Genomic DNA, 25,642 nt, shown 5'->3' with positions numbered 1-25,642 from the left:
AAACAGTGAGCAACTAAGAGAGAAAGAAGAGGACGAGGACTCTGAACCATTCCTCTTTTTTTTGGGTTTGTTTCAGGCAGGCAGGAAGGTGCTTTACAGGCTGTAAGAGTTCCTTTGTTTTTCCTTTTCTTTCTGAGGGATTGTTTGGGCTGAGCAAAGCTTGGCAAGGTTGATGTGTAAATATGAGAGGATACCAGAAGGAAATGAAGTTGGATTGTTAGAGAGTGTGCTCATTCCTTTGGCAGCAGGCTGCATGGGAAGCTTGTCACAGCAGGCATCTGAACAGACTGGGGGTGGTCAGACCTGTGGCCTGAAGTCTGGCAGGTCTCAACAGTTTCTCTGCTGTCAATCCCTACTCCTTTTTTGTGGCCCAGCAGCTAGCTGAGACCCACAACACGGCCCGTTTCACTAGCTGGGAAAAACAGACACTTTATATCCCCCAGTTTCTCCTGCAGCTCCTTCTCTGCTCCAAACTTTGTTCATAGAAAATCTCCTTCCTCTCTTTCACGCTGATTGAGCTCCAACTCCACATATACAGGGGTACATGTATCAAGGCTAGAAGCAATTCAAAGCAGAAGAAAGAAGCTGTTGTCAACCCTTTACCAAATTCCTTCATTTTACTAATATTAGTACCTCCTAACAATCCACTCTCCTGTAAACTTTCTGTTGTAGAAATTATATAATATCAGTAGAAATTATATAATATCAGTAGAAAAGGTGGCACTAGACTGAACATCAAACTTGTCTCTTCCTGACATTTCCTTTTAAATGAGAAGATGTGGAAACCCTCACATCTCAGTGAATTTTTTGCTCTGTGGGTTCTCTCTCCACCCTTCTCTGTGTGTGCCAGTACCAGCCTGAAATACATTCTCATTAAGTATCCATTACTGACCACAGATGAACTCTGGGCTGAGAGTGATGAAAATAGTAGATCTGCTTTACCTGTGCCTTGATCCAAGGCAAATCTACCTCTTTTCTTTAATAATCCCAGTTACCTGCATTTCCCAGCAGGATCTTGGAACAGCTGAGATAATGATTTACACTGTTGTGAACAGGATGGCAGAATTCACTCAATACCTGAGATACACACCTGCTTGGGAAGCCTGTCTCACTGCCAGCATTAGAAGAACAGGGTACAGCAGAAGAAAGCAAATGCCACCCTGAATCCATGCTAATATTTCTGGCTAATACAGAGTGGAGAGAATCCGAGAAAAAAATGAATCAGCAGCCTCTACCGGAAGATTTTGGCTGCCCTGCTTTTTTCAGGACTGGTCTTCATGGGTGAGACCTTTCAGCTGCAGAGGCAGGATTTGCATTTAGAGCACGGGACTATCCCTGCGGGCCATCTCCTCCTTGTTTTTGCTGTTCCAGCCCATTGCTGGGCCCCAGCCAGAGGTTCAGGCTCTGCCTTGCCGTTAGATGGCAATGCAGATCCACAGATCCTTCCCCTTCCTTGAGTCTCCGGAAAGTGATGGTGCTGCAGCTGGAATGGCTCACAGAGCCTCAAATCTTCCATTTCCGCCCATCTCACTTTTGAAGTCTAAGGCACCTGAATTTGTTTTGCCTGAAAGAAAAGGAGCTGGCTGCCTGGGATGGAGCTCCCCTGAGTCCTCAGTGGCACAAGCCTTCTCTCTCTCTCCATCCAGGCCCTCCTTTGTGTGCAGAGGTTGGGGGGGTTTTTGCTCTTCCATCAGTTAACTCATTTGTCTTTTGTTTTGCTGTTTCCACCATTTTGTTGTCTTGCTTATTTGTCAGCTTATAGCCAACCCTCTCGGGCAAGTGAGTCATGGGCTGCCTCAGGTCAAAGCCCAAGGATGCAGACTTCTGAGGGTCATGAATCTCCCATCTGGGAAGTTATAAAGAAGTGAGAAATAGCTACCACCACAAAATGCTTTCCTCCATATCAATTTTTCAGCTTTTCCATTGTCTGCACTTGACTGGTTCATTTAACATGTGCATTACCAGGGTTTTTTTCCTTCACATTGCCTTTTCCACCAGAAAATGTCACCAACTCACATCCAGCTTTTGCTCAGAAAACTTGCAGGTTCATTTGTGTTCCAAACCCAGGCAGGTTTTCTCCTCAAAACTAAATATAAATACTTTTTTTTTTTTTTTTTTCTCCTGGAGCCTGTTTGAAGTTCAATTCTATGCCAAACAGTCCACCAACTCCAAGTACTGCAATTTTTTTGCTGGGCAGCTGACCAGAGCGGTTGTGGGACTTTTTGAAATCTGATTTGGATACTTGCAGCAAGGTCTGCTTTACTAGATTACTTCAGCTGTGTTACTGGCAGAAATCCTCATTTGTAGCAGAAAAAATGACAGTACCATCTTTTTTTAAAAAAAAATCTATTATACTGGTGGAGCAGATGGAGAGCTCCTGACTGTGGCTTAGAACAGGGCAGGAAGATGTTGACACTCTCCCCCATGCAGGCAAGAATGGGAGGCTGGGGCTCTGCTTGACAGTCATACCTCACACATTAAAGTAAGCACCTTCCAGCTTGTCTGGATTTAAAATGTCTAAACAAAGAGGATTTTGTCTTAATCCCCAGGAGAAGTGCTCCTCTATCACAGAAAGGCTCTTTTTTCCTGGTGCACAAGAAGTTACTAGTGTTCCTAAACCCTCTTGCAGATGTGAGCAGTGTGCTGCAGATAAGTTGGATCAGGAGAAAGCCTTATCACTTGGGCTCACATATTTTGTGTTTATCCGTTGAACTCTTAAAAAAGCTGTTGCATTTAATTACTCATTTCTCAAAGCATTTATTAATCATTTATTATCTCTTTGTTCATTTGGTGGAGATGTAACTTGACATATAAAGTGAGCCCAGTCATTTCATAACCAAGCACATCTCAGGTGGAGAGAAGCACTGAGTGGTAGGAAAGGCCTTACTCATCTTGGCACGTGGTGGTACGGCTCTGGTTGAGGCTTCTGGTACTTCAGAAATATAAATACCAGTGCCTACCATCACCTGATGTATCTGAGGCACTGAATAATTAGGTGACAGCTGCATATTGGACTGAAGACTATAACCTTGTTTTAGCCCTGTTAAGCCTGCACAGCCATTCACTCTAGGAATGAACCTTTCCCAGCCTCCTGCTCCCCAGCACCTGGTTTGGGTGTCAGAACCCACAGTGCTGCAGCCTTCCCTCTGCATCTTTGGTTAATGGAGCAGGAGAACAGTGTTTGGGTTGAGAATGTGCCCACCAGCTGAACTGAGTCTTTTGGGAATCTGACCAAAAGCCCTCTTTAGCACCCATGTTGTAGAACTGCAGGTGGAGTCTGGTCAGCCTGAGCAGAGCAGTCACTTTCATGCTTCATCTCTTGCTCTCTCTCTGCTTCCAAACACAAAGTGTTCCCAGAGAGACATCAGAGGAGAATCCTTAGTGTTCAGCACTACTGACCACAAGTCCTGGGATCAGAGGGCTTCAGGGAGCAGCAAAGGGTCTGCCTTGGCAGAACGACAGCACTGGCTGAGGGATTTCCTCCAAGACGCGCAGGTTCTGCCAGGGCAGTCAGCATCAGAATTCTCCCAAATGTTTCAGTTTCTCTGTGATTGCTACCAGAAAATAAAGAAACCTTTATTTCCATGTTGAAACCTTTATTTCCTCATCAAAACCTTTATTTTCTTATTGAGCAGCATCCAACTTCTCTATTGCCCTTTTCAAGGAGAGCAGCACAGCAAACAGCAAAACAGCCACTGTCAAACAACCAACCACACCAGAACCCCACCTGCCTAGCAAATGAATGTCTCTATTCTGTCATTATGAGAAGGAGTTATAAGACCCAAGATCATCTCAACCATCTTGAGACATCTTAGCAAAGCACCTAATTCAGGCAGGTGTTTCTTTTTTGCTCTAGTCAATGGAGTAAGGAAGCTCTGAGAACAGAAGAGGAGACATTTTATAAATGCCGTTGCTTTATTTCTTCTGTCCATAAAAAAATCACAGCCCACCTGGGTTTTAAATTGCTTTTCAGGCTTTCCTAATGAATGTCTCTGAATATTTGCATGTCTTTTGTTTGCCCTCAATATGGGGAAAAGCTTAAGTCAACAAGTTTTTATTTGATTTGTAAATAATGCCAGAGTGACACTTTATTACGGATTCCCAGAACTCCAACTCCATGTCTTATCCTCCAGATATGACATACCAGAGACATCACCAGAGACAGGCTGCCAGATGCAGGGTAGGGGACAGAAATTAAAATAATTTTGAGGAAAGACCATCTAGAACTTTACCCTATACCTCTGTTTAGCCTACAAACTGTCAGAAGCTGGTGAAATAAATGCTCTGGACAGATAATAAAACATCCTCAAGCAAAACTAAGGTATTTAATATACTGCTCAAGTCAATTTCCCTTATTTCTGCTGTCCTTTTGCTTTTAATAGTGGTTTAATGAAAAATCCAGAATTAATTGAAACTGGCATTAGGCATTCATGTGTTCCGTGAGGATTTCATTGCTTCAATATTTCATAAGCTGACTTCACTGCTATGCTTGTCCTTATGCTGCTTTCATAGGCCAGGATATCATCCCTTTTCATAAAATGAAGGGTCCCAATGTGGGCAGATGGGGGTACATGAGGAAAGTTTGCAACCACATCATAGGCAAAGAAATAAAAATAATAGCTGCTTTCTTCCTGCCACCATCCCCCCTTTTTCTATACCGATTTGCATCTGAGCCTTGATGGGAAAGAGCTGTCCTAAAAATAAACAGGATCTGTCTGAAAGGTGTCTGAGGGAGGTGTTTGGCAACTGTCAGGCTGTCACGTATGCTAGAAGGATGGAGCTGATGGACTCGCTGACACCAGACAGGCTCTGCTGAAGTGAGAATGCCTTATGCTCCCCTTGGCACTCACTGGGCACATTCTGTTGGCCAGAGCCATCAGAGCACGGTGTGTCTGGGGCCTGTGCCAGGTCTGGCTGCCGTCAATGAGAGGCTGCCCTTGGATGGCTCTGGGAACTGGATCAGACCCTTGCTTTACCCCTGAGACTCTGGCTTTACACCTGGGATGAAGTTTGGCTCCCTGAGTGAATGTCACCCCAGTGGGGAAGGAATCACCAGCCCTGGGCTTGAGGGTTTCTGCAGGTCTCTGAAAATGAGACCCCTCACTAAGGTACCTGCCTGTGGGGACCATAGCCTGACCTGTCGCCTTTTCTTGGCTTCAACAGCTTTATCCCTCAGTTTCTCCATCTCTAACAGGGGTAGAGTTGTTCTGTCTTCAAGGTTATTGGCATATTTGTAAATCCAGGCATCCTTAAATGCTCTCAAACCATGACAGTGCTAAACTCAGTTCCTGTTTCCCGCAAGGTGCTTCATGAACATGTGTTACACCATACTGCAGTCATGAGGTGAGTAAACACAAACACCAAGGCATGACATGACTCCTCTCACACCTTTGCAGCAACTCAGTGGCAGAGCGAGGACCCAAGAATCCCAGACCCACCAAAACAATCATACCTTTGGAGTGACCCAAGCTGAAAAGAAATGCTGCAAATGAAAGCTTCAGTTCTTCTCAACTGTGTAGGGAAATCTCCACTGCCCGTGGTTGTGGTGCAGGCGAAGGTATTTGCTGCTGTTCTTGGCAGAGACACAATGTGCTAGGGAGGGAAAAGGGAGGTGTGGAGGAAAGGTGGAAACCTTCTTGTTCCCCCATGGGAGAGTGGACACTTCTCTTATTCTCAATGGCAGCTGACTGCTGCCTTATCTGAAAATCAGACTGTTTTGTTATCTGCTGGGCAAGAGCAGCTCTTTTTTGGTGAAGAGCAGACCCTGAACTCAACAGTCTTGCAGTACTTTGGTCTGAAAATACTGGTCTATGTTGAGAAGAATGGACGAGGGAATTAAAGCCTGTAATATGGGCTACAGAAAAGTTACCTTCAAGATAAGAGGGTGACTTGATCTTTTTGAGAAAAAGAGCAAAAAAGGCTTCCTTATCTTCATGGTGTTTTGCTCTGAAGTATCATCTTGTGACTGCCAGAGTCTGCCTTGCAGGATCAGTCAATTACAGCCTGTGGCTGACATCAGCTCCTTCCTTTCAGAGGTGGCACTGTATTTCCCAAAGTGTGGCTGGTTCCTCTGGGCACTTCAAGGCCTCTGTGCCACCTGTTTGTGCCTGCAGCCCTGTGGTGCTGATCCCACTGATGCTGCACAGGATACCCAGCCCTGCAATTAGACAGCGGTCTGAAAGGAAGAGGAAATCAAGACAATGAACCATCGAGGAGCTCATGTGAGTCAATATCAGATGTATGGGGGTATGATGATGAGGAGTGAATGAGTCCTACCCCTTCTGGAGGGTCCCAGATTGTTTGTGAGCAGTAACAGTGCAGATCTCCTGGGGGAATCTGCACTGCAATGATGAGAGTGGTTCACACAGCCAGGCTCTGGCTCATCAGGGTGCTGTGGCTCTCCTCTGTGAGGAATTTGTCACTATGCAGCTGTACTTCTCTTCATTAAAGTGGCCATGTTAAATAGCTGTGAGGTTGCTAAATGCCTACTTTGCTAACTGATCTTCTCCCCAGCTGGCAGCTTTTTAGAGCAGGAGACATGAGGTTGCTAAACCCATTCATTTCTCACATGCACCCACGTTTCTAATGTCTGTGGGGTTCTGGCTTTAAAAGTCCTCTGCCAGCCATTGGAATGAAGAGTGCTTCGTGAAGATACTGTAATTATTATGGGATTTAGGGGTGTGTGGAAATGATTCATGGAGACGTTTCCCAGCCAGCAGGCTCATGGAGCCAGGTGAGCTCTTCCCTGGAATGTGAAGCATGCAGCGTGGCAACTGGGAGAAACAGGTTTGGCAGGACGTTTTAAGCTGTTTGCAGCAGCCAGCCTCTTCAGAGCCCCGTCCCTGCCTCGCCGATCTCCCGGCTGGATGCTCTGCTCTGCCACAGCAGCCCTGCTGAGCGGGAGAGGATGGACATGCTGCGCAGGAGCCTGTCCCGGTGGAAGAGGTACCACATCAAGGTGCACCTGGCTGACGAGGACCTGATGATGCCCCTGACGGTGCGGCCCAGGGACACGGTGATGGACCTGCGGGCTCTCCTGGTACGGGAGGGCATCACTTCCTGGAAGAAGACATTTTATTACAACTCCAGGCAGCTCGAGGAGCATGAGACCCTCAAAGAAGCCAATATCCAGAATGGTTCTGTCCTCCTCCTTGTCAGCAATAAAAGGTAGGCAAGGAGCTCGTCTGCCCTGGGCGTGGTGCAGAGGAAGGGGAACGCTCGGTGTGTCTCAGCCCCTTGGGACACTTTCTTGTCAGGGTTTGTGGAAGGCAGATCAGGAACTCAAATCCTGCCATTTCCAGCAGGATTGAGGCTCCAGGCTCTTCAAATCCAGACATGTGCTGTGAAATAAGCAGTTCAGAGGAGGTTGCTGCTGCTTGTCCTGTCTCTGGTCAGGTCTCGTTTCCCTGGATATGTGGCCAAACAGAGAGAGAGAAACATGACAAGAAAAAGGGCAGGGGAGATTGTGCAACATGGGAGAATGTTCGGGAACCTCTCTCTTGTCCTGTTGTGCCCGTGTCTCCCTGCTTCTTCTAGCAAATACTTTCTGCAGGTTTTTGGGGATGGCAGTCCTTGTGACAGGAGAGGTGCTGCCAGCCACCAGCTTACAGCAGAGCATGAGCAGTGTGGACAGGGATGGCAGAGGCTGCAGCTGCCCAAAATGTGTCTGAATCACAGCAGAAAGTACAGTGAGACTGGAGCCTCCCAGGAGAGCCAGGGCATGGGAGATCAATCACGGCAAGCACTATGTTCTAGTGGGGATGAAAGCTGAGATAATGGACCTTGGACTAACTGGCTCACAGGACAGTTTTGATTCAGTGTGGTGAATTTATGCCCACCTGCACTGTCTTTCCTAATGCCGGGTTGTTGCTGCCAGCATGATTAATTCTATGGAGCATTTTGGGGATACTGGGTAGAAGAGGTATGTTGTGGGTATGTGGTGTCTAATTCATCTTTCTAAATCCTGAGCCCTCTGAGTTATGTGTCTATGCTGATCAGAGTTTCCTCTGCAGAAAACCCTGCACTAAAGACTTCAGTTCCTGATTATATCCCACATACTGGAATGGTCCTATTTTCCAGTCCAGAGGCAGCTTGAAATCTCACACAAAGAAGATTTAATAAAGCGTTTCCTTCCAGAGCCCAGCCAGACACAGGAGATTTCACATCACTCAGCTAACTGCAAACCCCAAGTCACCCACGGCCCTTTTCTCCAACATCTCATTTCAGTTCTCTGATTAACTTGGCTCAGCTCCTCCTTTTCACCTGGTTTTTAATGGCAGAAGCACTTCTATTTGTTGTGGTTTCCAGTATTTATTTTCCTACATTTTACAGTCTGAATCTTTGAAAGTAAAAAAGGATTTGGAGGGTTTGAGTTGATGGAGTGCACATACTGATGCCTGGTTTCCATAAAAAGGAAACCTTTCCTTAAGGTGCTGTGCACCTTCCCACATGCTGCAGAAGCAGGTGTAACTGCAGCAATGCAAAACTCACCAGGAGATCCTGCCCTGGTGTGCTGAGTTCAGAGGGCCCAGCTGAAGTCACTGGCTGTTTTTGAAAATCTACAGCCTGTTGCTCGAAGGGCCAGCTCAAGTTTTGTGAGTACACTAAAAATGAAGTGGTATTTCTAATATTTTTCTCCATGGATTTCCTGCTAACCTTCCTGATTTCTAAACTAGCACCTTTGGCCAATCTCCTATTGATTTTTCCAGGGCTGGGTGCAATGTGGGGAGTGCCCAGTCTCTACCTGAAGTCATGTCTCCTTGATTTTTTTTTTTTTGACATAAAGGATTATTGGGTTGTGCCAACCTCACCTACTCCCAAAGGCATTTTTGTAAATGCCAAGATAGTAGGGACATGTTTCTCTAAAGGTTCATGGGGTGACTGAGCTATGGTAGGATAGTTCCCTGGGATTTTTTTGTGATGTGTGCCTAGGCAGTCCTGGGCTGAGGGCAAGTTGTGACTCAGCACCTTGCCAGGTCTTCAGCACAGAGAGGTTTGGAGGATTTTAGATGCCTGTCTCTTGCTGCCACTGGGACTCCGGAAATATAGAGTGGGAGAAGGCTGCCTTGTAACTGAGATTACAGTACCAGTTTGAGTCTTGATATCACTCAGGCAGATCTTTAGGTATTCTAAATCCATGTTGCACCAATAATGTCTTTGGAAATACACTGGTGTGTATCAGCTGGGCAGTAACCAGTGAATAACCATGGGGACTATAACAAGAGTAGGCCATGCACGGTTGGGACTGTCTGGGAGCCACAGGAGCAGAGAACAGTGAAAACATGGTGCTGCATTTGGCCAGCAGTCCTGAGGATTTAATAGTTGGTTTTAGTGTTTCACCAACTCAGTGAAGTACGGACCCCTGCCCATCTACTTCTTCAGTTCTCCCTGAAAATCTTGATGTATCTTCCTTACTCTTGTGTACCAGGGTACCAGCCAGCCAGAGCACTGTTAATTCCAAAAGTGGAGTTGCTGTGATTGCCAAGGTCTGCAGCCCAGTGTTGTGCCTATAAATATTAATGGTCACTCTGCATGCTGTGTGTTCCTGCAATGGGCTCACGGGACAGTTTGCTTTGAACCAGAGAAAACATGAAAATGACCCTATTTTTCATCCTCCCCTCCCCGCCTAATGTCTTTGTAGATAATTGGCATTTAGCAAAGGCCAAGTCAGCGTTTCCACTTCTTGCTCGTACTTTCTGGGGTTTGTAACTTAGTCATAAAAATTCACTTAAGGCGGCAGCTTGGCAGGAAAGGGATCAGCATACCAGCTAATGCTGAAAATTTATTTAGACCTTAATGTTTAAAAGTTCGAGCAAGTCAACATGACCTCTCGCCCTGGGAAAACACATGGGCTGGGCAGAACTGCAAATATCACATCCACCTAGGATGCAATTCCCCTTTGTGCAGAGCCTGTTAATCACATTACTGCTGTGCTGACTGAAATTGCAATCCTGTTGCAGTAAAGGCTGAGAAAAGAACTCACTCATAAACAGTTTCTGCCCTATAGAGTGACATATTACAATAACATGGTTTGCCAGTGGGTAAAACAAGCAAAGCAACAGTTGAAATGGGAATGAACAAGCAGAGAAATGCCCCAGCTCAGTGGCCACGGGCCAGCATGTGGTGTAGAAGCCATCAGTGCCTAACAGGAGACCAGCAGTGGGTCTTGGCATGAGCAGAACAGCCACCCAGCGTGGCTGCAAAAGCATCCACGGGCATGCAATAGGCTGCCCCAAATGCCCAAGGCATGCTCAGTGCTGGCACTGTGGGCCACACCATGGCAGAACCCGTTTGGCTGGCTCTGGAGGCAGGGCCAGGGAGCTGCTCAGCTGGTCTGGTGGTGACGTGGGAGTTCTGAAACTGGCATGAGTCTTCCTGAATTTTGTCTGCTGCAGCAAGCTGCCCAGGAGCTCCTTGCTGGCTGCACTGGAGCACCGATGAACAGGGTGCATCACCCCTGGGAGGTGGATGCAGTAGTCTGGTCAGAGAGATAGAAAGCCAGGTAAGTTTTCCCATGAATCAGCCTGGGAGACTTTTGGGAGCTAGAGACAAAGAATTCTAAAGAGTCTGGTATTTTGTAATAAGCTGTTTTGCCCATAAGGCTGTTTAAATATGGTGTCTTGTTAATTAGCCAGTCATGTGAAATGTCTTGATTAAATGACCAGTCAGGTCCACCTGTATGGGACCAGGGTATAAAAGAAGCAGTTTCAGTAAAGTTGGGGCTTTTAGCCTCTCAGCTTTCTGGCCCAGAGTCTGTGATAAGTGACACAGCCTGACCTGGGCTGGGTAGTGGGCACATGGAATTAGCTGCTCCTTGCTGATCATTTATTGGCCATGTTTGGATGTTCAGTGGGAGGTGGAGGAACACTGCCTTGAACTGGTGAATCCTCCACTTAACCCATGAGAGGATGTCAGTGGCTGATCCAGAGGAATCCCCAGCGTGCCTGTCACTGCCTGTTCCTAGGGACATACAGTTCCAGTTGGATCTGTATGTGGTGGAAGCACAAGCACATTGACAGAGCCTTTGCTCTTGGTTCCAGGCTCCTCTCCTGCAGTCTCCTCTAGCAGTCACCCAGGCAAGGTCTGTGCTGATAAATTAGGCAGTGCCTGGACTTCTGTCTGTCACAGTGATGGAGTATTGCACTGCAATTTTTGGCTCAGTCCAGGTGCATTTCAGGAGCCAGCATGGGCCAGGGATTGCTCCTTGTGGGATGCCTGGATGTGTCCACGCAGGTTTGGAGAGTGAGAATTTAATAGGAAAACCTTGGCCATTCTGTGCCAGCTGTCCTCTGAATGCAGGAGAATGTCCCAGGCACATTTGATTTACTGGCACAGACTCAGCCACAGGACGTGGGTCCCCTCAGCCTTTTGGAAGCTGGGGTTCATTGAGGCCAGGCAGCTTTTCTCATCATACATGGCTTGCCTGGAGAATGGAGTTCAGGAAGTCATTGGTGAATAGGTTAAATAAAGTAGACACCAGCACTGAGTTCAGCAGAAGTCTATTATCTGGAATCTATTGGTGTTGATTTTCTGGCCTGGAGCCACCTAAAAGCATCTATCTCAGGGCATTAGCTCAGTTACCATAACAACTCATCTAGGAAAAACTCCTGACAGCTCCAAGAGCAGACCAAGATCCCACGTTGTATGTCGTAGCCACTCTCAGGTCAAAATAAGCATGTCCAGGTTCCTCCCTCTCCAGCCTCAGTGTCCCCTGTAGTGCCAGTCCTTATAGAAGCTTTGACATGCTTGGGAATCTGTTTTATTCTTCAGAGGCTGCTCAGTCTGGTTTTCCAAAGGTGCATCCACGCAAGGATGGATATTTTACCTCCTGCCAGAATCACAAACCCATCCATCCTCGGGGAGCCCATTGCATTCCCTTCTTGGCATTCACTTTACAGTGTCTGATTTTTGGAGCTGTAAATGAAAACCATGACTGAGGCATTTGCACAAGGTCCAGTTTAGCTGATGCTAAACTCCTGCCTGTGTTTGACTCTGTGGTGACATAAGGAGCAGTGAGAGGCACTCAGCAGTGGCTCACTCCACACCTACATCCCTGCCCTATCAGCCCTGCTCACTGTCACTGGAATTGCCTGGCACGCAGTCACCAAGCACAGCAGGTGATTTTGGACCTCTAGAAACAAAAAAAAAAAGTAATGGGATCTGCACAGTTTGACCCTGAAGTAGGTTTTTTACTCTGAGTTTCAGAGTGGTTTTGTGATGCCTGCTCTTTGCACTGACCCTCCTGCTCCTGTGGCTGCTCAGCAATTACTCCTCAGCACGGAGGGGAGACTTTCAGCCCCATCCAACTCTTACAGCCTTGCCCTGTTAAGCTGGGGCCTAGCAGCAGGCTCTGAGGCACCTCGCAGAGGGATAACGATCCTTTAAATAGCACTGGGAGTCTCTCTGCTCAGGGAGAACTAATTAAGTTCTTCAGTACATGCTTAGACATATGCTGACCTGGTATGGCCTTAACAGGTCTGCTTCCACCTACCAGATAAATAATACTGGCTTAAAAATATCCCCCCAGAGATGTGTTACTGAGGCAACAGCCAGGTGGGGGGCTGACTGCATCTCAGTGGCTGAGGGTAGTATTTATGTGTATTATTCACGGGCCAAGCTCTCTTCTGGTGTCCTCAGTTAAGTGATTTTTAAGTTCTGAAAGCATTAGTGCAGTTACCTCTGCTGACACCTCACAGCACACAGGTCAGACAGTCACGCCTGTATTTAGCTCATTTACTTATTGTTCAGCCCAAGAAGCTCATTTAACAAAAATGCAGGGTTGCAGTGATAGAGAATGTGGTCCACAGGATTTGAATTCCTCCCTGTGCAGTTGCATGGGACTGCAGTAGATGAAACTGAGCTACTATGTCCCCAGGGGTCTGTCTTGGTTCTAGGCAAAGAATTAATGAATGGGAAGTGCATCCCAACGTGGGTTTCTTTCTGGTGTGATATGGCCCAGCTCACTGGACTTGTCTGTAATTGTGCTGATTTATATCAGGTGAGGATTTTGCCCAGTTGGGGTAAATCCCCCTCCTGTGTCAGGGTGTTTTATGGGACAGATGTGCTACAGGTTGGGCTCACAGCAAACCCTTGGCTATCGAAATCCCCTCAAATTTCAAGTGAAGAGGAAAGTGCTGAAATATGAATCCTGCTCTGGGTTTTACAGAAAACCCAACCAGAGACTGATATAAGCCTCACTAGACTGATCCTTTGCTAGAGCACAGCAAAAACTCCCACCCCACAGACTCTGAAATTCTCTAAGATCTGATGAAGTATTTGCAGCACAGGCTCAGTTTCTTGTCATTAAATGAACACATAATTGCAAACAGCAACTCGCAGGAGTCAAAAGACTCAGCCCTGCTTAGTTGCAGTCCAAGGTGGGATAATGAGCTCTCCAAGCAAACCCCGGCCCCAAAGAGGTACTCCAACCAACTTGGAAGAGCTTTAGGTTCTGTTCTGGGGAGCCCAGGGGATAGCACTGGGTGATTTCTAAGGGTTTTTGGAATAGCAACTTCGAAAAGAATTCTACTTTGCTAAGTTTAGGCCTTCTGTGGAGGGTCTGGACCCCTGTCAGAAGATGTTGCTAGACCCACAACCCCAGAAAGCTGCCTTTAGTGCTAATGCCTGAGGGTCAATGTGTTGAGAGCAGTTCAAGCTCTGTCTTACTGTGAACATTCTCAAAGTGCTCCTAAAGCTACAGACCACCCTTGTTCTAAGATGAAAAATGGATTTCCAGGAGCAGGCACTAAAGAGGAAGAGCCTTGCTTATGAGGAAAAGGCTTCCAGACAATTGTGGGTTATCTGAAGGAGGGTGAAGGCATCTTCTGTGGAAGGATAAACAGGTTTGAAACCCTGCAAGTGGCTTTTTCTGAGTTACATAGTGTGATTGAAGAACAAAACCAGTCAGAGGATGAGCTTTACATCCTCCACATTCAGGGTCAGTGCCTGCTTGGTCAAATGCCATTTTTGATTGCATCTCTGCAGTGCTCCAAGTATTTGCCTCTTTCTTACTCAGATAATGCCAACGAGCACAGCCCAAGCCATGAGGGACGGGGAGTGTGACAAGGGCTGAAGGAAGCAGATGGAAGAGAGCTGGCCATGGAAAGGCAGCCTGGCCACCAGTGCTGGTAAGTCCCTCCTGCACGCCAGCTCAAGGACTGTTCAGAAAGCAGCTCCAAGTGTTTCCAGCATGGTGCCCATGAATAATTAACCCAAACAAAACAACAAATAGTGTTTCCTCATCAGCATGCCATGTGGACCCAGCTGCCAAGGAGGAGTGTGGTGAGACTGACTCAGCTCCTCAGAGCAATGAATCAGTGAAATGCCCAGGACAGGGCATTTCTGCCTGGGACATGGAGCACCAAGGAGCTGAGGGGGACTTTGCTTAGGGCCCCAGAGGGGGACACGGGACACCCAAGCCTCCTCCTGACTCCTTCTCAGGATTCTGCAGTAAGTTGCTGGTCTTGGCTTTTGTTTTCCTACATATGTAATGTAGAGATAATTATTTTTCCCTTTCAGCCTGTCCCTCCAGGTGTAAATGACTCAGGTTATGGACTGTCTGGGCTCCAGAACACTTTCTAAACAGTGGACCCCCATTTCCAGGTTACAGGCTTTGTACAGCACAAGGTGGTGAGTGCACTAGAGACAGTCCTGGAGCTGGGCAGCCTCTCTGTGTCCAAAGGACAGGAACTGGTTGGTCTCTGGTACAGCCACCACTCACCTGATCTCAGGAACCCACAGGAGACCAAAACTGCCTCATTTTGGAGCCAGGGTTTATACACCAATGAGCCTCCTTGTGTTCTATCTGCAGCTGGTCCCCTACTTTCCCCTGCTCCAATAACTTCTGAACCAGCTGACCTGATTCAACCCAATCTGATGGAAAATGAGAGGTCTCCCAGACCCAGGATTCCTGCAATTTTCATGAGCAAACAGCAGTTGGATAGAAGAGAGACATTTAAGTTAATATTCTATTGAAGGGAAGGTAATTACACCTCTGGCTCCCTGCCTATTTTGAGATGCAGCAGCCAGGTGACCAGCTGGCATTTAGATATGACTGGTCAATCAGTTCCTGCCCAGCTTCAAACCACCCCTGCGCTTGCCACCCCTTCCCTGCAAAGCAAGAAGATGCTGGAGCAGCCAAGGATTTTGCTGGGAAGGTCTGCAGGGCATCAGGTGCCCTGAGGATTTTGCAGTAAGCCGGGAGCACCAAGAAAGGAAGGAATAAGAAGCAGTTGTCATACAAATCAGAGGAAGAACGGGTTTCACCAGTTCCTTACTCACAGAACAACTTGATTTTTAGGGTCAAACTTATTTTCAGGAAAACAAAATGGATGTTTCACTAATTTCTACAGTACTTTCCCCAGAAAATTCCAGTAACTGGCAAGCCTTAGCAAACACCCTAAATCTGCATTTTCTGGGTTTTTTGGCCATGAGAAAACATTTGATTCTTTTTTCCCAACACCATCATTTGACAAAATGCTATGGAAAATAGAATTTTTAATTTTCTTTTTCCCAAAGAACAAAAACATTCTCCCCAAGAACTTAGACTTTGCACAGAAAGAGATTCTGAGACAAAAACATGAGCACAGTCACAGCTGAACATTTTTTAAGCAAATGGGATGGACCAAGAGTGGGTTGGGACTAAGTGTGGGAAGAAGGAATGTGAGTTTTCCAAGGTCAACCAGCAAGGCAGGTACTGACTGTTGGGTCAGCAGTTCTGCCACTTCACCATGCAGTGCCTCTGCATGTCTGTCTATCCTGAAATAATGAATTTCTTGGAGCAGAGCCAGTACTTTCCTGAGTGCTTGGGAAGTGCCTCACACAGCCCTGGGTGTAGTCATAAATAATAATTAAAATTAGAATAATAATATTAAAGTGGATGTGTGCCACTGGAGATGGGACACACTGAGCACCAGCGTTCTAAATCTATGCCCCTCATCTAGTAAAAGGTACAGTTTGCTCCACAAAGCCTGGGAGACAGGATTTGCTTCCCTGGGCTTGATAATCACAGTCTTTTGCTCTGCAAAAGGCAAACTGACCTGAGCTGAATTGGGTCCAATATCTACTCTAACACCTCCTGCCTGTAGCTGGCAGCTCTGGTCAGCTCTGGAAGGCTTTCTGCAGCTCAGGGGGATATCTGGAAAGACTAAATTAACCGTGGTGGTGTGGGGAGCTGCTGGACTAATGTTTTTTTCAGAGATAGGCTTTGATTGACACTTCAAATCTGCCTGACAATCTTTTATTCTAAGTGCAGTTGCTGCCTTTCTCCAGAGCAGGAAGAACTGGTTTGGTTGCTGTCCTTCAAATGATGCATCTCAACACATGGGAAAGAGTAGGAAAAAACCACCCAGAAAGAGCCACAGGACCAGCATAAAAAGAGGTAAAACTAACTGGATCTATTTGAGGTATTTCTGCTTTTTTCCTCTGTGCCACAATCCATTGCAAGACACTTGGGAACAGGGGCTGTGCTCTGAGGAACAAAAACTGATTGTTTTTTTTTCTTTGTTTGCTTGTTTATTGTGTTGTTTTTCACTGCAAGAGATTTGTTTAATGCTTTGCTAGTAGAACTGTGCAACTCTTTAGTGGTGAGTCGTGGGATGCCCTGGGCTGGAAGGGACCCTCAGGGCTCAGCAGCCCAGCCCCTGCCCCTGCACAGACCCCCAGCAGCCCCACCCTGGGCATCCCCGAGAGCTCCTGGAGCTCTGGCAGCCTTAGCACCATTCCCTGGGAAGCCTGGGCAGTTCCTCTCTGGGGGAAGAACTTTCCAACTTTCCCCAAAATCTAATCTAAATCCCCTGGCACAGCTCCAGCTGTTCCCCAGCATTTCCAGCTGCAGGGCTGGGAAGACAGAGGGATTCTCTCTTTTACTCAGTGGTTTTACACTGCCTCTTCCACTTGTGTTCCCCATGCTGCCTCTCACTCCTGGTTGCAGGTATCCTTAGTGCTTGCTGAGTGGTGGGGTCACACCTCTCAGCTGCTGTCAGAATAGGGGGAAGCCACTTTTTATAGTGGAATTTGGACTTTGGGGGTTTACCTGAGTCTGGCCAAGAAGGCTGGATCACCAAATGGGCAGAGGGATGCTTCCAATCCTCTTCTGGACACACCTGGGGAAAAATAAGTCTTTTATTTGAGATGTCCTGTCTCTCCTTGCTTTCCTAGGTCCTTCAAAACCAGCCAGGCTCTTTGGAGTTTTGCCTTTCTGCAAAAGGCAAACTGACCTGAGCTGGATTAGGTCCAGGATCCACTCTGACACCTCTGCTGTAGCTGGCAGCTCTGGTCAGCTCTGGAAGGCTTTCTGCAGCTCAGGGGGATATCTGTAATGACTAAATTACCTGTGGTGGTGTGGGGAGCTGCCTGGACCAGAAAAGATGCTGACAGTAAGAACTGCTGTGAAATGGATGTTTCCCTTGTCTGTGAACACAGGTGTGGACGAGCCCAAGGACCAGCACTGGGAGGTGTGTTAGGTCCTGAGTGTGCTGCAAGATGGAGAAGTTTGCACCCTCACAGTGCTGCTCTGTGCTTGGGACTGCTGCTTGTGGGGACTGTTCACCTTTGGGATCCTGCTACTGTTGGAGCATCACAGACATGCAAGATCCAAGGCACTGCTGTCTACCTCCTCCTTGGAGCTGCAGCCAGGCCTTTCCAGCAGCTCCTCCTCCTGAGCCTCATGAGCAGAAGACAAGCCCAGGCAGGTCATCTCTGGCAGCAGCTGTGCTCCAGGCAGGCAGCTCAGGCTGGGGCACGTTCCTGTGGCTCCTCTGTGCTCCTCCTGTACCTGAGACATGCATGCATCACATGGTTCAGTTTACAGGGCCATCAGCCTGGCAGCTTTCCTCGCTAAATTTACTTTTTTAAGTTCCATCAGTGTTGTATCCAGAGGGAATGGAGGAACAGATGCAGCTTGTGAAGTTTGGCTTTAATTCATCTGCCTCATTTAATTTCCTGCCCTGCCTACTAATCAGTGAGTCTGCACTAGCAGCTCTGGGAATACCACGGCTTTTCCTCATCCAGGAGAATTCAGCACTGTGGCACAGGGTCTCAAGCAGGCTGTCACTGTCCTTTGAGGGCCCTTCATTTTGGATTTCCCTCCCCCAGAACCCTTGCAGACACTCTCCAGCCCAGGGCAGCTGCTCCTCATTTCCTTGCAGGGCCCAGGGCACAGGGGCAGCTCTGTCCCATTGTCCCCCCCGGCCTGTGAGGCATTCCCTCCTGGAATGTAAGTGCAATGCAACACTGGGAGTGTTCTCCTTCAAGGGTTCCAGCCCCAGGCTTTGCTTTTCAGGGCCACACTCCGGGGGCTGTGCTGTGTCAGACACTGCTGGGGCCATTTGGGCCTTGCCACCATCCAGGGGGACCAGCAGAGCCTGGCAGGGGCTCCTGTGTCCCCTTTGTCCCCCACAGCCCCTGAGTGTGTCCCTTTTTGTGGCAGCAGCTCTCTGGCTGCAGACAGAAACACAACTTTCCCAGGCACCCTTCTGGGAGAAGTCTGTCAGAAGATCAGAGAAAAGAATGAGAAACAATTCCTATCTTCACTTGCTGCACCTAGCATTGTAAACACGTAAAATGTGTTGTAAAGATTTGTTTACCAAAAAGTAGTTTCTTTATTAACCAATAGTAATAGTGTTTTAAGTAAAAAACCAATTAAGTCAACCTGTAGTGAACTAGTCTATAAAAGAGCAATGAGGAGTTTCTTAGTAAAAACATATTAATCAACTTTGTGTGATACATGGAGTCTGTACCAGTGATGACCTGGCCAGGGGCCCGTGTGCTGGGATAACCTCCAGGTGTCCCTGCTCCCAGGAGAGTGGCAGCCCCCAGCCCAGCACTGCCTCAGACCTTCGGGGAGCACCAGGGGAAGGGTTCTGGCACCTTGCCTGGTTTAAGCAGGCTTCTTCTGCACTGGGTTTTTGGGGGCTCTGTTAATGCCAGGCAGTGCTGCTCTGTTGTTCCATCAGCCCTGTCAAAGGCTGCCTTTGCCTGGTGGTGCCTATTCTGTGACACCACTGCTTTGCCTCCCTGTTCTGGCCTGTACCAGATTGCTCTTTGCCTGCTGAAATGGACAATTAGGGTCCAGCTGTAATGCAAATCACACAGTGGAATAAAAGCTGTGGGGAACAAAATCCCCCATGAGTAGTTATGTCAGCCTTTGCTATGGTGTGATGGCTCCAACTCTGCTCCTGCCCTGTGAAGGATCAGGAGGAGAGAGTCTGTGTGCCTTTGTGTTTTATAGGCACAAACTCGATGTACAGCTGCCTTTAGGCACTGGCAGCCCTGATGGGGTGTGTGTGTGTGTGCAAACCTAACAGACAGATTCCACCCACTCTGGAAATTTGATGATTGCCTTGTTTTCTCAAGGCTCCATTTCTTGCACTGCAGGCCAAACCCACGGGGTGATTGCCAGCCTCTGCACAGGGGCTGAGATGATGTGATGAGGGAGAAGCACAGAGATGCTGAAATTTCAATCTGCCACAAAATGTGCTCCTAATCCTGATGGCCTTGTAATTGTGATGCTGTCACTGGTGTCATTGCAGTTGTTTTTGTCACTGTTTTCCCATGTTTGGTGCTAAATATTGTAAATGAAGAGAAATATTTAGATTTGTAATGGAATCTAAATTTATTGTGGAATTAAACAGACAGGAGCCTGAAAAGCCAAATGGAAGAGGTATGTTTTCATTTCAAATGGCAAGTCCTAGCCATGTAAAGTGATATTTTGTTGATACAGCTGCTTTTGCTGCAGATCTGCTTTGCATTTCCTCAGGCCACGGGTAACAAAGGATGAAGCTGAACGTTCTCTCACCCTTGAGAACTGAGGTGGAATATCTGTGTTAGAACTGGAGGCCAGTGTTCTGGGGTTACCTGAGCTTGTGCCCCACCTGTGAGATCCAGAGTGAGACCCATGCCTGTCCATATCTCGTGGGAACTCTGGCTTCCAGGGGACAGCAAGGAACGAGAGTGAGGCGTGCTGAAGGCAGATGGATGAGCTGGGTTCAAAGTCCTCCTGGAAGCTATGGCAACCTAACTTTTATATCTACTCAGAAAAGCCTTTGCAACCACCATAAATGACTTTAAATGGCCTTATTTTCCTGCTAGCAGTGGAATAAGCAGCTTCAACGGGGAGGAGTAAATCCACTTGATTACACATGTTGCTGGGAATAGCACTGTTATTGGCTATCACTAATGACCCAATCTATTCCTGGTAGTGTGGCTGCTGACACAGGCAGTCTGATCTGCCAGGGAATAACTGCACTGCTCCTAAAATTCCAATTACAATGGAGCAAGGGGACTCAGAGGGGCCTCAAGGGAGGAAACTTCAGTAGGAAGCCAAGTCAACATGGAGCACTTGGGTTATAAATAATGTGTGTGACAAATGAAATCTGTCTTTGGAGGAGGATTTCTTCCAGGCAAGGCTGAGCCCTTTCCATCCTGATGCTTTCCTCAGGCCATCCATGGTGTTTGTGTGTCTGGTCATGAGCTGAGGAGGTGTTGGCTTCTTGGCTGATCTTCTGGAGGAAAGAGGGAGTTCTAGACCTTGGGTGTGCCAAGCAGCTCAAGCTCAGGGCTTCAGTCCAGGATTTAGATGGAATTTCTCCATTGAAATCACTGGCAAAGCACCTGATCACCACAGCAGGAGTGTTCTCACACAGAAACGCCCAGGGAAATTCTCTCTCGGAATAGATCAGATTCTGCTCTTATTTATGCAATTATAAATTCAGTGTAGCTCCATTTGAAACAACTGTTTTCATCTGATGCAAATAAAATCAAGATCTGGCCCAGGCTGCTTTTGTACACAATGGAAAGTGACTGAATTATGGAAAACAGGAAACAAATCTAATGTAAATCTGGATGGAAATATCATGGTCTCTGTTACATCAGAATAAATTGGAAGGAAGTCTGTTGGTTCTAGTGGAATTCATCTGGATTTACACCAGACTGTGGCTCAGCATTTGTCAGTTGGCTGCACACTGACATCAAAACTCAAACCATGGCACCTCATCTGAATAGCTTTGAATGTTTTCTCCCTTTTCCTTTATATTTAAGCAGTTGGCTGATTAGCCTTTTCAAACAAATAAACCCCTGCAAACAGCACCAACAAATAAGCCTTGCTCTCACCAGCACTTGCAGAATATAAATGATGAATATGAAGTACTGAGCTTGGGTTTAGAGTCACTTAAACTTGCTCCAGCTCCTCTGTGTTCACACTTCAGAGCAGCAGGATTGAGCTCAGCAGGGTCAGATCCTGACAAAACCATTTTGGTTTCCCCCCAGCAGGGAAATCCCAAAGGCAAATTCAAAGGGCTGGGACCATTCCCTGGGAGCTGGGCAGTGCCCAGCACCTTTCCCTGAGCTCCATGCCAAGCCCTGGCACAGCCCCAGCCCTTCCTGGGCTCCTGTCCCTGCCCCAGAGCTCAGCCCCTGCCCCTGTGCCTCCCCTCAGTCTCTGCTCCAGAGGGCTTGCACTGCACTGCACACATCCAGAACGCTGGGGAACCAGCCAAAGTCAATTTTCCAGCCTCCTAGGAGAGTCTCAGCTGCATCACTGGTCTTTACTGACTGCCTGCAAATGACCCAAGTGCTCACGAGAATAAAGCTGATATTGAGGTGGATGTAATGGGGCCACCAAACAGAGTCAAGAGAGAGTCACAACTGCAGAGACATTTTCTGCTCCAGCAATACAAGAAGATGGGGAGCAGGTTTTTGCATTTATAGGAGTAAAACTCTTTGGGCAAGGACCTTAAAAGTGGGAATAATTATAATTTACTGTTCACACCATGCAGTGGGGAATCAGGCCCAAGCTTGTAGCGACAAGATTTAGCTATAAATGCTGTGGACTGACTGTGCTGTGCAGAGATTTACTGTCACATTGATTTCAGAACTGCTTTCCTCAGGGAAAGGCACTGTTTTATTCCAGTAGGGTTGTGAGGCCCTACACTTGATTCTGATCTTATGTTCTGAAAAATAGAGTGACTTTTGCTGGGTATATGCCTGACTTATTGCATATGCATGTAACGTGCCTTCAAGAGCTGATACAACCTTGATAAGACTCTTATTTAAGTCATTATCCTAATTAAACCCTACTCTGTAGGGAAGAATTCTGTCCATTTCCTCACAGACTCTGAGCACTGAGCTGGGTCTTACAGCAGGAATCAGGTTTGCCCATGGTGGCAATGGAACAGGTTAGCCTGTAAACCCAGAGCAAATTTGCAAGCTCCATTTGTTAAAAAGAAATGCATTAGTGGATTCTGTCACTGATCTCCTGAAATGTCATTTGAATAGTTTTGACTGCTTTTGTTTTATTCCTGGGAAATTTCACAGTACAAAAAGACTTTTATTTTCCCTTCTTCATTTGCCAAGAATCTCTTTGAATCTTATTTGTGATATAGACTGAGGTTTGGGCCAGATTTTAGCTCACATTAGCAGATGCATCTCTATTGACTTCTGTACAAAGATTCTGATATACCTGAGCAAGAAAATGAAAGAAAGAAGCTGCTGGGAATGAAGCTTTTTGACCAGGGGAGTAGTTACTGCAGGAAAGATATTATTTCCTAAAAAAAAACCCAAAAAACAAACAACAAACAAAAAAAAAAACACAACCAAAATACCCCCCCCCAAAAAAAACCCCAAAAAAACCAAAAAAACCAAACAAACAAAAAAGACAAACCACAAAACCAACCAACAAAAAAACAACAAAAAAATTTTTTAAAATATTTTTTTCTAAAATTACAAGCTTATTCTTTGGGATATGGATGCCTAGAGCAAGTCTTCCTGACCCAGTGCTGTTCTTCTATCAATCCCTTTTAATGCTGTTAATTTGAGGCCTTTCCCACTGATTTCCTGCTCTGCCTCCCAGGGCGTGTGCAGGAAATGCTGGGAGTTTGAATTAAAATATTCCACTGTGGAAAAAGTTTAAAAAAATTTAAATAGAAAGTCTTTGCTGATAGCAAATTGGGGAATGTGGTGCTATGGAAGAGTCTGGATTATTTTAAATTATTTTAGTGCTTCTTAAAGCACGTGCCAAATGCTGAGATGATGTTTTTGGGTTGATGTGTACAGATGTGCTCAGGTCGAGAAGAGACAGGGACACAAGGCAGATGTGGGAGTAGGGAGAGCAACCCATGCACTAATGAGCACAAACGTGGGGAACAAAAGGAGAAAAAAGGGAAAATGGGTTAACTGAAGCCTTGGTCTAGCCCTGAGCTCATCAGCAGGGGCTCAGGGAGGTGCTCAGGAGGACTCTGGCTCTAGAGTCACGAGGCAAGGCTGTGTGAGGAGCTCAGAAAAATCACAACTCAGGTTCAAACCAGGCTCTGAGCTCTGGAGAGTTTTGGCTGGATCTGCTCAGTGCTGGCTGCTTACAGCTTCCTCTGAAGCTTTCAGTGCAGGGCAAGGATGCTGGAAAAGAGGAGTCTGCTGCTGCCCAGGCACCCCATCACTGGGGAGGGGACTGGGGTGCAGTTTAACAGCAGACTGTCACTCTTCTGCCTGTGCAGTGCCTTCCTCCCACAGCCAGGAGCTCATTTCGTGGGGATGGAGGAGGACAGAGCTGCTTTTTCTCCTAAAAGGAGAGAAGAAATACAGCTCCTGACAGAATCCCAGTGAAGGTGCTGGGCTGTCAAATGTTAGGAGAAATCCCTAAAAGCATTAATTTGATTAATTGTGATAATGCCAAAAGCCACAGAAGCTACACTGAAGAGGACACAGGAGGGTTTTCCTTGGTGAGGTGCAGGGCCAGGCCAGGGAACAGCTGCAGGTGCTTGAGGAAGGAACACCAGAGACCAGGAGATGCAAGTGGCCTTTCCTATTCCAGCTTCTGGAAGCTCATGCTCTGCCCAGCACTTCTTCTTCCTGCTGCTGGTGACTGAATTGTTGTTTCTATTTTCTGTCACTTTGAATGAGGGGAAAGGAGAGGAAGCTGGTCTACAAAGTAATTTCCAATGTGCTTTCCTGTCTGTCTGCTCCCTACAAATAATTGTTTTTTCTGAGGGATAAAGGCAGAAGATAATTCCTTTAAGTGGCAATTAAGCTCCAGGTGGCTGTAGAAAGCTGCAGCTTTCTCCAGCCCCTGCAAAGACACAGCTTGAGTCCCAGGTTTCCCTACTTCCCTAAACCAGGAGATTTTTTCCCCTGGCCTTCTTTTGTGTTTGGTGGTGATTATACTTCTTCAGGGTAGCCCAAAGTGATTGGAACAGCAGGGAAAATGACAAGCTGAGGATGCTCCATAAACTGGCTGTGCCCTTTTTCCAAAATGCACCAATTTCACAGAGTAGGAAACAGTTTCATCTCAATCCTGATTTGAACTCCTCATGTTTCACTTGCAAAACCTCTTTTTCCAAGCAGTGAGCCCAGTCCAATTTCCTTTTACCCCTGCTGTGCTGGCAAGCCTTAGGAAGAGGTTTTGCTGGTGCTGGATGGAGCACTGAGGGCTGCTGGAGCAATCCTGGTGTTCCAAGACTCCAGGGAGCCTGGTCTGCAGCCTTGAGTGATGGCTCTGGCTCATTAGCTAATGAGGGTAATGAGAACACCTGTTGGAGCTGTCTGATGGGCAGGGCTGTGTCTAGCCCTGCTGACTGCTCAGGGTGAGCCAGCTCTAAAGCACCTCGTCCCCTCTGGAGCCAGGGGGTGGGCCTGGCACAGGGTGGGCTCGAGCAATGGGGCATGTTCAGCCTGCTGCTGGGCTTTGCAGGGGCTGGAAATGTTCCCCACTCTCAGGGAGGCTTGTGAACCTTGAGAGCTTCAAGAGCCAGCCCACAGCTCCAGCTGCAAAGGGATGGGAGCCACTCACCCTGAGAATCTCTTTCTCAGACAGGCTTACTATCAATGGCATCTAACAGCAGAATGTTACCATTTCCACGTGGTTTTAATGATTTGTCACCCCTGAATTATGCACCATGGGTGACAGTAATGTTCTCTAGTGTGGACAGGTGGATGGAATTATATCTCTCTCTGTTTGGTGTGCTAACAGAATCAGAATTCATATTTTGTCTTGCCTGGCTTATCTTAGCTAGCAGTAGCTATTATTTCACCTACTCTGTTTCTCTTCCCCCTCAACTGAAATAATTTGGATTTGAGCTGTACTTGAAGCAGGACTCACCTAAAATCAGATTTCCAATTCCTTGATCACAGTCTGATCCCAACCCCTTCAATCCCCACTGAGCCCAGGCAAAGGCAGTCATGGAACTGGATGGCTCAGGCAGGGAGAACACATTTTGTGGGTGACTGCAGACCCAGTGTGGGGCTCTGTGTTGTGTTAGATTCCATACATATTGCATTGTTTCCCTTCTTTATTTCCCTTTCTCCTCCCTGCTCGTGGTTGTTTGTTTTCTCTTCATGTGTGGCATAAAAAGGCTGTTTGAAGAGAAACTACCCAATCCAAATGAAAAGAAATGTTGCTTTTGGAGCATCCAGCTGAAGCCTGAGCAGAACTGATAGTAAATTATGAATTAGCTGGAGATTTTTATCACTTTTTTCTTTGTCCTTACTTTTTCTTGTCTTTTTTTTTTTTTTTTTTTTTCCCTCCCTGTGTATTTTCTTAACCCTAATTAAAATGTGCTGGGCAAAAAAAGTGTAATGAAGAGCTGGACTCATTACTTTTGTTTATGGCAAAATCCAAGTGGAACAGAACTCTAAATGGGCTCTGGTTGAGTCC

At 46.9% G+C, this 25,642-nt stretch overlaps 1 protein-coding gene across 18 annotated transcripts; it reads left to right on the top strand.

Moving 5' to 3' along the window:
- The first annotated feature begins 6,793 nt into the window (after positions 1 to 6,793).
- On the top strand, positions 6,794 to 20,892 carry TINCR (TINCR ubiquitin domain containing). 18 transcript variants are annotated; one of them, XM_059869810.1, is made up of 5 exons: positions 6,794 to 7,167; positions 14,015 to 14,126; positions 14,231 to 14,448; positions 16,270 to 16,378; positions 17,158 to 20,892. In XM_059869810.1, exons 1-2 carry the CDS (start codon positions 6,908 to 6,910, stop codon positions 14,016 to 14,018), a joined length of 264 nt encoding a protein of 87 aa, XP_059725793.1. In that variant the 5' UTR covers positions 6,794 to 6,907; the 3' UTR covers positions 14,019 to 14,126; positions 14,231 to 14,448; positions 16,270 to 16,378; positions 17,158 to 20,892. The 18 variants fall into 18 exon arrangements, 5 of the variants coding, with proteins under 5 accessions (XP_059725793.1, XP_059725795.1, XP_059725794.1 ...); XR_009489672.1 differs by lacking the exons at positions 6,794 to 7,167; positions 14,231 to 14,448 and adding exons at positions 9,826 to 10,501; positions 14,810 to 14,980; XR_009489673.1 differs by lacking the exons at positions 6,794 to 7,167; positions 14,231 to 14,448 and adding exons at positions 9,830 to 10,501; positions 14,810 to 14,980 and having other exon boundaries at positions 17,422 to 20,892.
- The last annotated feature ends 4,750 nt before the right edge of the window (positions 20,893 to 25,642 follow it).

Source organism: Haemorhous mexicanus, chromosome 29 (genome assembly GCF_027477595.1).
Source record: "Haemorhous mexicanus isolate bHaeMex1 chromosome 29, bHaeMex1.pri, whole genome shotgun sequence".
Taxonomy (NCBI): domain Eukaryota; kingdom Metazoa; phylum Chordata; class Aves; order Passeriformes; family Fringillidae; genus Haemorhous; species Haemorhous mexicanus.
The sequence above is the reverse complement of the archived record's forward strand: the minus strand, read 5'-3'. Positions and strand labels throughout refer to the sequence as shown.

Coding starts and splice junctions, on each gene's coding strand:
- TINCR (XM_059869812.1), top strand. CDS start 6,908: ATGGACATGCTGCGCAGGAGCCTGTCCCGGTGGAAGAGGTACCACATC.